At 56.8% G+C, this 12,074-nt stretch overlaps 1 protein-coding gene across 1 annotated transcript; it reads right to left on the bottom strand.

Moving 5' to 3' along the window:
• Window positions 1-2,395: 2,395 nt before the first annotated feature.
• Window positions 2,396-7,712, bottom strand: HOXC10 (homeobox C10). The gene is made up of 2 exons (XM_040989270.1): window positions 6,836-7,712; window positions 2,396-3,529 (listed from the first exon to the last, which is right to left on the bottom strand). Exons 1-2 carry the CDS (start codon window positions 7,587-7,589, stop codon window positions 3,252-3,254), a joined length of 1,032 nt encoding a protein of 343 aa, XP_040845204.1. The 5' UTR covers window positions 7,590-7,712; the 3' UTR covers window positions 2,396-3,251.
• Between the last annotated feature and the right edge of the window lie 4,362 nt (window positions 7,713-12,074).

Below are 12,074 nucleotides of genomic sequence, written 5' to 3'. Positions count from 1 at the left end.
TCTGCTTCCCTAGACATTTCCGCATGGCGCGGGAACAGGCAACAGCCTGGCCACCACGGCCACGCAGTCCCAGACCTATGGCAGGAGAGGGGGCAGGTGGCGATGGACTAGACAGAGCCTAGAGCTTGGGTTTCCTGTAGGATATGGCGGGGAAGGTGGCTCCTTGGACTTGACGGCTTTCCTGGAACCTAGCAATGATACCCCAAATATGCCCTGCTGTTGGAGATAGGGCTACAGAAGTGGGAAAAGGAGGTGGCTTTACGGAAGCACAAAGTTCCCCAACTCTTGGGTCCTGTAGGGGGTCTCTGCTTTCCTGAGGGGAAGCTCCAGCCCCGGACCAGGCGGACGGAGGCAGAGTGGAGCCCTGGAGGTGGCTAGTGGCACTAGCCAGGCCCGGCATTCCCAGAGACTCCCTGTCTTCTCTGTGCTGTTCTAGGGATTCTGCCCCACCCTGCTGCCCCACTGAGCCGGCCCTGCCTGGCTACCTCACACTCTGACTCCTGAATTTCCTTGGAATTGGCTTCTTTGTGTCTATCAGCTGGGCTCAGGGAGACAATAGCTGCGGGAAGAACTCCCTCCGTCTCCCTCGGTCCTGGGGACTGGGATGGGTTGAGCTGGATGATGGTAGAAAGTGGGGTTCCCTGGGCTGCCCCGAGGCCCCACTCCCGGCTTGCCCTTCCTCGGTCTGCACCCCACTTGGCCTTCTCTGGGAGGGGGCTTGTGGGGGCAGTCCCTCTGGAGGGAACGGGCAGGAGAGGCGGGTGGGGGGCCCTCGACGAAAACCGACTGATGTAACTCAGGCAGTTTCTTGTTGCCGAGTTTTAAACTCAATCCCAACAACATGAAACTACCTAAGCCACAGACCAGCTGAACGAGCAGGGCGGGAGATTCGGCTTTGCGTCTATCCGGAGGAGAAGGGAAGGGGGTTGGGGAAGGAAGAAATTCGGCCCCGTCCCCCTTTCCGCCCCCCAATCTCCCTAAGGACTCAGAGTAGACTTTGGGTGGCTGGGTGGGTGTGGGTGTGTGGGTGTGTGCTTGGGGGGGGTGGTCTGGCTGCTGCATCACTTTCTGGTCCGGGCGACTTGGGGACTGCCAGCCGCTTTACCTCCCCCTCCCCTCCAGCCCTGCAGTGGAGCTATGGCCCTGGGGGGAAGCCTTTCTCTCTAGCTGGGTCCCCAGCCTGGTTCCTCTGGCTTCTTTCACACACTCCTCCAGGACCTGGTCTGACACCATCCCTCTCCAAGCTCGGTTTGGGCTTCCTGGGGGAACCTGAATAGCTGCGCCACAGCGCCAGTGCTCACTCTGGAGCGGCTGCCACTTAGCCTGGCAGAGCCCCCAAGCCAAGGGAGTACAAGAGAAGAACCAAGAGCATGCATCTGGCTCACACACCCAAACCAGCCTAAGGCAGCAAAACCTAAGCTTCGCAACCCTCTCCAGCGCCTCCCATCCACCGCCCCCCCCACACACCTTCCTCTCCCAACAGACAACCAGACAGAGCGACACCTAACAACACCGGTGTGCCGACCTCAAGGCGACCCTAAATCTCCCGCAGAGATAAAGAAGCCAAAAGCCACCAATTCGTTCCCCCCCATCACCTTTAACCGCCAAATCCCATGGCCATGGGCCGGGGATGGGTGTGTGTGTGGGGGGGGCTCCCGGCCGCTGCCCTCAGTTGCCAGCGGCCACCAGGCACGCCTGAGCTCTTCGTGAGCACCACTGCCTGCAACACCTTCCTCCAGGCTCTGCCCGCAGCTCGCCAGACACCTGGGGACGCCGCTAGTCCCCACTCGGCCGCTGAGAGAAGAACAAGAAACCGCTCCTCTTACCTTGTCGCTGCCTCCTCCTGCTGCTGCCGGAGCTTCTGTTCGCTGCTGTCGAGGGGTGGGGTGGGGGGGCGGCGCTGAGCTCCTCGTGCCCCTCCAGCGGTTAAGTTTATTCCTCTCCTTGGATGGTGGGGGGGGGCCTCTTGGGGTGCCCCCCGGCAGCAGTGGGGTGCGCCGGCTCAGCACCCCAGGCAATCAGATCCGTCTGCTCTTCAAGATTGCAGTTTGCTCTCTGCCTCCTTTCCCTCCTCCAGTCACCTTTAAACGCATCTTTTACTGCAGCACCACATTATATTTGCAGATCATAAAACCCACCTCTCGCGCGCACCAAGACCGTCCTGACATTACTGTTTTATGACCTTGACTTATTGTGGTCACCTGGATAATATTTAAATCAACGTTATGGTCTCTCACTTACATTAAACCCGCCAAGAGACATTCTAGAAAGGCTCGAGGAGATGACTCAAGCACAAAACACACACATCCACACGCCTGGCTTGGGGGGGAGGAGGGGGTGTCGCTAAAAAAAAAAAAAGCACTAAAAACAAAAAAGCCACCCATTTGAGGAGTACGATTCTGGAAATTTATTAGTATTTTTTTCTCCATTAAGGAAGCTACATGCAAAAGATACAACATACAGAATATCTTTAAATAACACAACTCCCAGACAGGAACAGGGTAATTTTGGACAGGGGTTTGGGGTTGGGGGAAAGGCATTCTGCCTTTGCTTGGCTATATTCTAGGTTTTATCTTTTTTTGTTGTTGTTCCTCTGGATGGAATTACTGAGATGTTAGTGAATGGGAGCTGGGGGGGGGGTGTTCTGGGAGGGATGGGAGGAAAGCAAAAAGCAGTACGAATACAAGACCTCAAGCAGATTCTCAGAGCAACTGGGAGGGCTAGACACGAGGAGGCTGGGGAGGCACAGGGAGCTACGACAAACACAGGAACACTAGTGGAACTTTCTCCAAATGATTCTCTATTATCCTAAGGAGGAGACACAGCAAGAAGGAGCGATCCTGACTTGTTCTGCCAGATTACAGACCCTTTCTGATTGAGCGTTTTCCTTTCTTTTTCCCTACCATCGGGTGGATTCAGTCTTAAGTTTGCATGGAGAACAGAATGCTAAGGGCGAGTGCGTGGGAGAGTGAGGGGTTGACACACACACCAGCCACACTCCCACCCCCATCGACCAAGGGCGCACCCCACATCACACACCCCAGCACCCCAATGCCCATGCTTTAGGTAGAGGCATCGTCACAGCACAAGTCTTAGGTCCCTTGGAGGAGAGTCGAGTCTTTGCCTTTTTTTTTTTTTTTTTTTTTTTTTGCAGACGCGTTGCATTTATACTCAGAGAGGGGGGAAAATATCACCAGGCACAAAGGGAGGGGGGCGGGGAAAAGGAGGGGAGGGGAGGCCCCCCCTCGCGTTCAGGTGAAATTAAAATTGGAGGTCAGTTCCCGGATCCGATTCTCTCGGTTCATTTTCTTGAGTTTCATTCTGCGATTTTGAAACCAGATTTTGACTTGTCTGTCTGTAAGGTTAATGGTCTTGCTAATCTCCAGGCGGCGCTCTCGCGTCAAATACATATTGAACAGAAATTCTTTCTCCAATTCCAGCGTCTGGTGTTTAGTATAGGGGCACCTCTTCTTCCTTCCGCTCTTTGCTGTCAGCCAATTTCCTGTGGTGTTTTCTGCCTTTATCTCCTCTGTTAAAAATAACATTATTTGCATAAGTATTCCTTCAAGAGGGAACCCCCGGGCAGCCTGCAGGCTGCAGCCTTGGCCAGCCTGCTGTGGGGTGGCTAAGCCAGCCATTGCCAAGCCGCGGGCCTAGCTGGCCACTGGGGGTCCTCTTGACTTGGGGGGGGGCTCTTAAGGATTTCTCTGGGGTCTAGACTAACCAGGGAAAAGGGGTGATGGAGGCCGTTCTCTCCAAAGCATTTATTAAGTGTAAATGACTCCAGGGCACCCTAATTTCTCTGAATGTTCTTGTTCTTTCTCTTCCTTTCTCTTAGTTGCTAATCCTACTGGCTGCCCCACATCTCAAGAAACCCTCCTTCAGTACTGTTCCATTCCAGCTCTTTTGGGGGCAGAAAATGTAACCAAGGCTGAAAAGCACTTTCCAGGCCCCAGACCTGAATGCAGACTTCCCCTCCCCCAGCAATCCCCAGGGAGCTCTGACTACTTGGTGAAGGACTCTGTCCTGGCCTTGGCGCTGCCAGCGGCCATCCAGCTGTGCCTGCAGCGAGTCCCCAGGTGCTGCCCCCACCTGAGATGCCCCAGGGTGACTGTGCCTCTTCAACTGGCCCACCGCCCTTTTTCTAGTCATCTCCGCAGACAGCTCTCCCAGGGGCAAGTCCCTGAGGCAGGGCAGCCAGCGCCCCAGGCAGAGGTCAGGGGCAACGGCTCTGGGGGCAGACTATGGAGTCCTCAGACAACTTCCCTGGCCAGGGGAAGGAGGTCAAGGGAGATGGCGCCGGAGGGGATGCCACCTCCTAGGAGCCTCCCGCCCAGGCTGTGCTGACGGGATGCCCCCAGCACACCCACACGGATGTTACCTGCAGATTCTCACACCAATACGAAAAAAGCTCCCTCTGCACGTGTGTGCGGGGGGAGGGGGGAGCTAGTGTGAGAGGATTACCTGCATTTCCTCTCCCCTGGCACACACCCTCACTGTGATGGACCAACTTTGTTCCTGCAGCAGCAGGAAAAGGGGGACCTGGGGTCATCTGATTTAGGGAGACCCAAGCAGAATCCTCAGCGAAGGGTTCTGCACAATAGCTCTGTGCGCTTTCTCAGTATCAAATGAAGGTGGCTGGCAGGTTTTTGGGGTCTTACTGGACTGGGGGTTGGGCAGGCACATCAACCAAGGGAATGCCAGGGGGGAAAAGGGGAGGGTCCTACAAGCCTCAGGAGATTGTACTTTGCCAAATCTGAATATTCTGTTCTCAATAATTCTCTTGGTCCTGCACCTGCAGGTTATTGCCACATTGCCTTACTGTTTCCACCTCTACTTCTGTCTTCTGTGTTTTCTTTGTTAGTTTTTGGGGAAAAAACATTTTTTTTTGTAGGGTAGGGAGAGAAATTACAATTGGGTAAGTTTCGTCAATGCTGTCTTTGACCTGAGATGCCAAGATGGGGATGGAGGTGGGTACAAGGAGAACACAGGGGATGGGTGGGCTTCTGGGGCTTGGTTGGGGAGGGAGGACTTAGATTGTTGGGGGAACAGCAGGAGAGAAAGGGAAACCTCCAAGATGGGTGTAGTTCCAGTTAGGAGGTACACCTGGTCACCTTGATTTCGATGTGGGCAGGAGAAGCATGCAGCATTTTACACCTTACATCTGTACCCCAACCAAGCTCAGGGTTTGTGGAGATGGGTAACACTACCCCCCTCCCCACACTGCACATGTGCCACGGGGCCAGGAAGGCTTCTTGCAAGAGGGCACCCCTCCAGTCCTTCCCACAGCCTTCACTCACGCACCCACGCTCAGCTAGCTTCTCAGCCAGATCTCTGCAGGCCATCTGGGCACAGCAGCCCCCATAAGAGTAAGGCTCTGCCCTGGTGGATACCAGTGTAAACAGCGTGCCTGAGTGTGTGCCAGGAACTAGTGAGCAAGGGCTGCGTGTAGGTTGCTGCAGGTGAACGCGTAGGTAGCAGTCCGCATACAAAGCTCCACTGGGGCCAGTCCGCCCCAGCTAGCTCCACTATCCACGTCTCTAACCGCAACCCGGCCCTGGGGAAGGGTGTGGAGCCTGCAGCGCGCCTCCTTGGGCCTTTCCAGAGGCGTTTTGCATCAACTTTTCCGGAAGAGGTCCTTTCCCTGAGCTTCCCTCCCGCGCTCCGCCCCCGTCCCATCTCTCTCCAGGTGTCAGAGAAAAGGTCTTCAAGCGCACCCCCCCATGCCCCACCCCAGCCAGGATCTTCCAGCAAGACACGTATCTTGAACCCTGAGCTTGAACTCTGGCCAGGCTTTTTCTCTCCAACCAAAACCACAATGAACTCCAAGCACAGCCACACTCCCTTTCAGGAGAGCACCGCTTGCCACGCACACAGAAATGTTTCCCAACACTCACTTGGAGGCAGCTTTCGGAAACCAACGCGGGTGGGGGTGGGAGGAAACGTGCTTTTTGACTAGAGGGAAAAAAACGCACAGCGGAGACGAAAGCACAACAAATGTCCTGTTTCAACGCCATCTCCTAGCCAGGCATCTGGAGGTGGGAGGGATGTGGCCGGCAGCCCTTCACCTCCACCTCTTCCGGCCCCAGCCCAAGGCCCAAGGCCCCCCGGGCCGAGCCAAAAACCGCAAGAGCCCAAACCGCGCGCGCGCACACCAAACCCACAAACAACAAATCGCGTTTCGCAGGAAACAATTTTTCAGCTGGGAACACGCAAGAAAAAGAAACCTCTCATCTCTCCTAAGCCTTCCCTAATGCGTGACTCCAGATCGCCATTTTAAGACATTTTTTTCCCTTTCTTTCTTTTGGAAAGCCCCTGACCTGAGCCGAGGGCAGGGGTTTGGGGCGGGGGGCACACATCAACTCCCCCCAGCCACGTCCTGGGGAAAAACAGCCTTGAGAAAGCAAATGCAAACAAACGCGCACGCACCCAGGAGCCTCCACCATCCAGGGCAGCACCCTGGCGCCCCGCAGGTTTAACCCGCGCGGTGCGCACCGCCCCCACTTCGGCACCCCAGACCCCGGAGGATGATCCGCACCTCCACGCCGCAGCTCACCTTCCCGCAGCTCAATGACCTGCCACCAGCCTGGCGCGCCCATGCAGCCAGGGGAGCCGCATGCAAGCAGGGGGGACGCATTCCAGAGACCAACCGCCCCCCGGGGCCTTCTTGAGGGGTGTGTGTGTGTGTGTGTGTGTGTGTGTGTGTGTGTGTGTGTGTGAGGGGGTGGGGAGCCAACCTTGCACCCCTGGCTCTCCGTCCCCTCCCCCTACCTGGGGCCACAAGCCCAAGTGCCCCAGCACCCTGGCCGGGCCCTCGCGGCCCAGGCGGCCTTACCTTTCGCTTCATTATCCGAGGTGTCGGGGCTGGAGTCGGCGGTCTTGGCCCGCTCCTTCTCACTCTCCGAGGGGCTGCCCTTAAGGCCCGCTAGACTGTGCTCCGTCTTGATCTCGCTGGGGCTGGGGGTCTGGCTGTCGGACTTGGGGGTCTCAGGGAAACTCACTTTGGCCCCGAGCTGAGGCGACTCCAGATGTTCGGCGCGCGGGTTGAGGCCGGGCCGCTGCTGCTCGAAGGGGGCTTCGAAGTCGCCGGCCGCGGCGCAGTGGGGCGTCTTGTCCAGCGCCGAGTAGCTGGGGCTGGCGCGGTAGTAGCTGGGCACGGGCACCTCGTGCTCCCCGAGGCAGGACTCCGGCAGGGGATGGGAGTAAAGGGTTGCCTCGGGGCCACTTTTGGCCCGCTTCTCGGCGCTGTACATGCAGCAGACATTCTCTTCCTTGACACTAGGTGGGTAGGAGCAGGAGGACAGCGGCCTGCCAACAGGTTGCTCCAGGCGGTAGGCGGCTTTGGGGTCGCCCCAGGAGTCCAGCTGCGAGAGGTAGGACGGGTAGGTGTTGAGGGCCAGGTTGGGACTGCCGCCCTCGTCCCTCTTGGAGAGAGAGGGCGCGAGCCCGCAGCCCCTCATCACCCCGCAGTTGAAGTCACTCCCAGCTTGCATATACATGCCTGCGCTCCGGCTATAGCGCTCTCCTCCGCCGGGCGCAGCCAAGGGCTCCGCGTACGAGTTCGGAGTTACATTGCGAGGGCATGTCATTTTCAGAGAGAGGGGTTTTTAAGGAGCAATACTACAGCGGAGGAGCTGACATCTTTTTTTTTTTTCCTCCCCCATCCGGGAGGGGGGGTGGCGGCCGGAGGGGCGGGAGGAAAAGAGAAGGGGAAGGGGTGTGGGGGGGGAAATATCAGCCCCATAATTATCCGCGCATTCGGTCCTCACCATGTGACGGCTAGACCAATGGGATTTGAAAATGGCCTTGATGATTCAGACGGCCGTGACGTCAGCGGGGTCAAGTTGTCGGCAGGCGGAGCGCGCACCGTGGAGTAACAGCGCCACCTAGCAGCTGTCTCGCGGTAGGGGCACCCAAGCCCTTCCCCGCGAACAAAGGAAGCGCCCCCGGGGCCGCTGGGGCGGTGGGAGTGGGGGGCGGCTGGAGGGGGGACGGGGGTTCTGGAGGTGGGGAGAGTGGGGTTTGTTTACCCGGGAACTAGCTTGGAAGTGCAGGGTAGAGGGGGACAGAGAGGGGGGAAATGCGGGAGAGAAAGCGAGGCAACCCGGGGCTCCAAACAGTCAAATTCAAATTAAAAGGTCAAGACACACACACACACACACCATACACACACGATTCAGGTACTTCAGTCCCCATCTCTTTTCCCCTCTGCTTCCCTACTTTTCCACCCGCATCTTCCACCCCTAACTCCCGCACCCACCTCCACCCGCTTCTTCCCTGAGGGGGGCGCGAGGGTAGGAGAGAGATGAGGTCTGGGTAGGTGTGGGGGAGGAAAGAGGGGACTGTGTGCACTCCGGCCAGCAAGAAGAATGGAGGGAAAAGTTGAGGAATCTCCAACAGGACCAAAGTTTCTGTTCCCCCCCTGCCTCTCTCTCCGGTTCCCTGGGTTTGGTTGGCCCTGGAGCCTGTGAGCGCACGGGGGGCCGCCGCGCGTCTGGAGCTTGGCGGAGGGGCAGGTTCTCCGAGGGGAACCGCGGCGGTGGCGGCGCGGACGTGGCGGCGTCTGAGGTGGGGCAGGGAGGGGGTCACGGTCACTGCGGGGCTGCTGCGGGAGTCGCGGGAGGAGGAGGCCGGGCGCGCACGCTCCCAGGCCTGGGTGCTGCGGCCTGCGCCTGGCTGGGTGGTCACCATCTTAGGGGCCCGGGAAGGCTTTGGCCTTGGAGAGCCGGTTCGGCGGCTTTTGCTCCCCGACCCCCCGGCGGCGGCTCTGGCGTTTCGCTTGACCTTGCCCCCCACATACACCACACACACACACTTTAAAAAAAAAAAAAATCTTGGAGAAAAAGAAGGAGCCCGCGGGGTCCTCGGCGCCTGTCGGGGAGCCGCGTATGACGCGGGAAGACGGGCCACAAGACGCGACCGCATCAGGGACACCCAGAGAAGGCTCCTCTGGAGCTGGAGTGGTTGGCTGTATTTTTAGAAAAAGAGAAACCAGTCCGTTTTGGTGGTGGTGGTTTTTTAGAAAGAGAAGAAACGAGGGAAAACACACAAACACACGCCTCCAATGATTCTTTTCATTTTTCCGCGTTGTCTTTCTCCCCAAGCGAACTCAACTGTGCACCCCCTTCCTCAGGAAACGGAATCTGCTGAATAATGTGTCTCCCTGCCCTCCCGTGCGCCCCCCCAGGTTTTCCCCTCGTCAGCGCCTCTGGGGGGGTTCTACTGTGTAAAGGGCAAGGGCCTGGCGGGGAAGGGACCCCCAGTGCCCTCCTGCCCTAAGCCCTGGCCGCGAGGAGGAGGAAGAGGAGGAGCGCTTCTGGGGAGGCCCAAGCCGGCGGCAGCTCCGAGAGAACCCGTGCAGAAAAATTCTCCGAATTCCCGGGTCCAGGGGTGGAGAGAGAAGGCGCAGGGGTTCCCAGGCCCCACTTCCCGGAAAACTGGAAGCGAGCGTGGCGCGCGGGGACTGGCTTGCAGGACGGCGGAGCGGAGATCTGAAACGGTTTTGTGTTTTGCTTTGCAGGGGTCGCGGTGGCCTAGGCGTGGGGGGCTTATCCAGGGCAAGGTTAGGCTGTTAGGCCTGGCTGGCAGCGGACCTGGGACAGCCCCCAGGGCCCTCGCAGTCAGTCCTGGGAGCCATTTGGCCCACCACCCATCCCGCGGGAAGCGGCTGAGACTTTATGGCCACTCTGTTTGTATTATCTGCATAAGTCTTCCTCACCAGTTTGATCGAAACAGTTCCCTTTTACGAGGACCCAACGAAAATTTCCCGTCATATTTATCAGCTGGGGATAAAAATTTAGTATGGGAACTGATATTTCCTCATTTATGGGACGATGAAATTAAAGACCAAAGCAATTGAGAATTATATGGCTCGAGAGGGTGCCCTCCCCCTTTCACATCGGCCTTTATTTTCTTGTCTGGTTCGCCAGTCCCTGGAGTCTGCAGGCTCGGGTCTCCTGCCCTTACCCCCACCCTCCACCCCAAGAGAGAGTAGCCTGGAACCACTTCCCCACAGCCAGGTGCCGCTGGGCCACCTCGGTGTCTGTTGGTTTTTCTCTGGGTGGCAGAAGCAGAGGTAGCTCCCCCCGCCCCAGGCCCTACCCAGGCTGGCTGTAAGGAAAGAGCCTATTGGGGAGCCAGTCGGAACCCAGTCTGGAGGGGTGGTTGGGGGTGCCGGCTGATGAAAGCTCTCCAAGGGTCCCAAGGAGGAGTCTGGGAAACCAGTGAGATGGAGAAGCAGAGCCCACCACCCCCTCATTGCAGCCAGGGGAGGGGATGGAGTCCTTGCCTTTGTGAGTGAGAGGGATCCCGCCCCCCCCCATCCTCGGCTCTCAGTGCCTCACAAGAAGGAGTAGTGTTTAAAGTTGAAATAATTAGAAGTATGATAAACACGGCCCATTAATGAAAAAAGAAATCAAATTCATCAGCTTAAGTGGGACCCCCGTTGGGACAAATGTTTGCCTCTAATTACCGCGAGATAAAGGAAAATGCTGCGCTGTCAGGGGACAGAGAAACTGGGACGGAGACTAACTTGCTGGGTTGCTGCAGACTAGGTGGTTCTGCCTCAGTGGCAGCCGAAAGAAGGAAACTGGGGAGTGGGGAGGCAGGTCAGGAGGGAAGCTGACCCAGGGACGCCCAGTCAGGTCTGGGTCCCAGCCCTGCCCCCTTGGGCTCGGCCACGAGCAAAGACAGCTTCCGTCCTATTGTCCAGGCCTGGCGTTCAAAGGCAACCGGGGCCACTGTGGCCACCCAGCCCAGCTGCCGCTGCCAGGCGCTCACCAGGGCCAGGACCTTTCAGCCTCTGCCCTTGGCGACTGGATTTGGGGATTTAAAGAAAACTAAGCGGCTCTCCCCCCAGTCCCCCCCGCCCCCCCAAAGAACAAACTCTTACTAAGTCATTTCTCCAACTTTCTGGGAATATCTTGTGTCCAGCGAAAATGCTGTGAGTTCTCCCCAAAGAAGTTGTGCAAGTCACCTGAGAAATTCCACAGATGAAGTGACAAGGGCAGAGAGTCTTTCCCTTTGTGGGGCAAATAGTAAAATCCAGATTAAAAAAAAAAAAAGATAAAGTGTACACCTTGAAATGTCCAGCAGACTGGAATGGACAAATCACATTGCTGATGGTGGGCTGTTCTGCCCAGAAAAATTGCTCTCTAACCCATACTTGAGGAAAATGTTTGCTTTTTTCCTTTTCTTCGTTGGCTGGTGAAGGGAAATGCCAGTGAAACAGTGGAATGTTCAGGAGGAGAAAAAAAAAAGTTGTTTTTCAAACAGGTAGGGGAAGGAGGCAGAGGCCGAGGCGGCTTAACGGGGGCCTCTTCGGCATCGGCAGCCGGGCCGGTGGACCGGCTCTCATATCTGGGGTTTGCTTGCACCACCCACATGCTGTGGGCCTCAGCCTCAGCATCTGTTACGCGTGTCTGGCTTGCACACAATTGTGTGTACAAAGCCACAAATATTCACTTTTACCCCCAAGTGTTTTGCCCCGAGGTCCCTGAATTCTAAATCCGCAGGTTTCAACAGCTCCAAAGCGGACCAGTTCTTTCACCTTGCATCCCCAAATCGAAACCATACTGCAACGTGGACACGGGCGTGAGAGCGGCTTTGGGTGGGAGGAGGACTTGGGGAAAAGGCCCTGTTCCCCACTTTAATGATTTGCATCGAAGTTGTCCTAGGAAGTCAGGTTTTCAGGCAGTGTCGGGTTTGTGATTCGGTTAGTTTGTTCCAGAAAAAAAATTTTTTTCCTCCGTGGACTAAATGCCTTTTCCAAGCTCAGTGTTTTCCACCGCGTTTCTTTATTCCCCCCCTCACCTCCCTTCCTTCTTCTTTCTCTTCCTGTTTCATAGTCCTCTTTTTCTCTGTATTTACTTTCTTCCAGCTCTCTGGGGTTCCTTCCCTCCTGTAATCCATTTGTTCCTTCTTTGTAATTTGTTTTGTTTCTTACTCCCCACATCCTCTTTTTCTTCTCTCAGCTACAGGATTTATCCCTTTGCTCTTTTCCCTCCTCCTCCAGCCTGCCCTTCTTCTGCCAGCCTTTCTTATCTTTCTCTGTTGTGCTGGGCTAGGTGAGGGGG

The sequence above is a fragment of the Ochotona curzoniae genome, unplaced genomic scaffold (assembly GCF_017591425.1).
Source record: "Ochotona curzoniae isolate NIBS_2020 unplaced genomic scaffold, NIBS_Ocur_1.0 contig_1014, whole genome shotgun sequence".
Lineage (NCBI taxonomy): Eukaryota > Metazoa > Chordata > Mammalia > Lagomorpha > Ochotonidae > Ochotona > Ochotona curzoniae.
The sequence above is the reverse complement of the archived record's forward strand: the minus strand, read 5'-3'. Positions and strand labels throughout refer to the sequence as shown.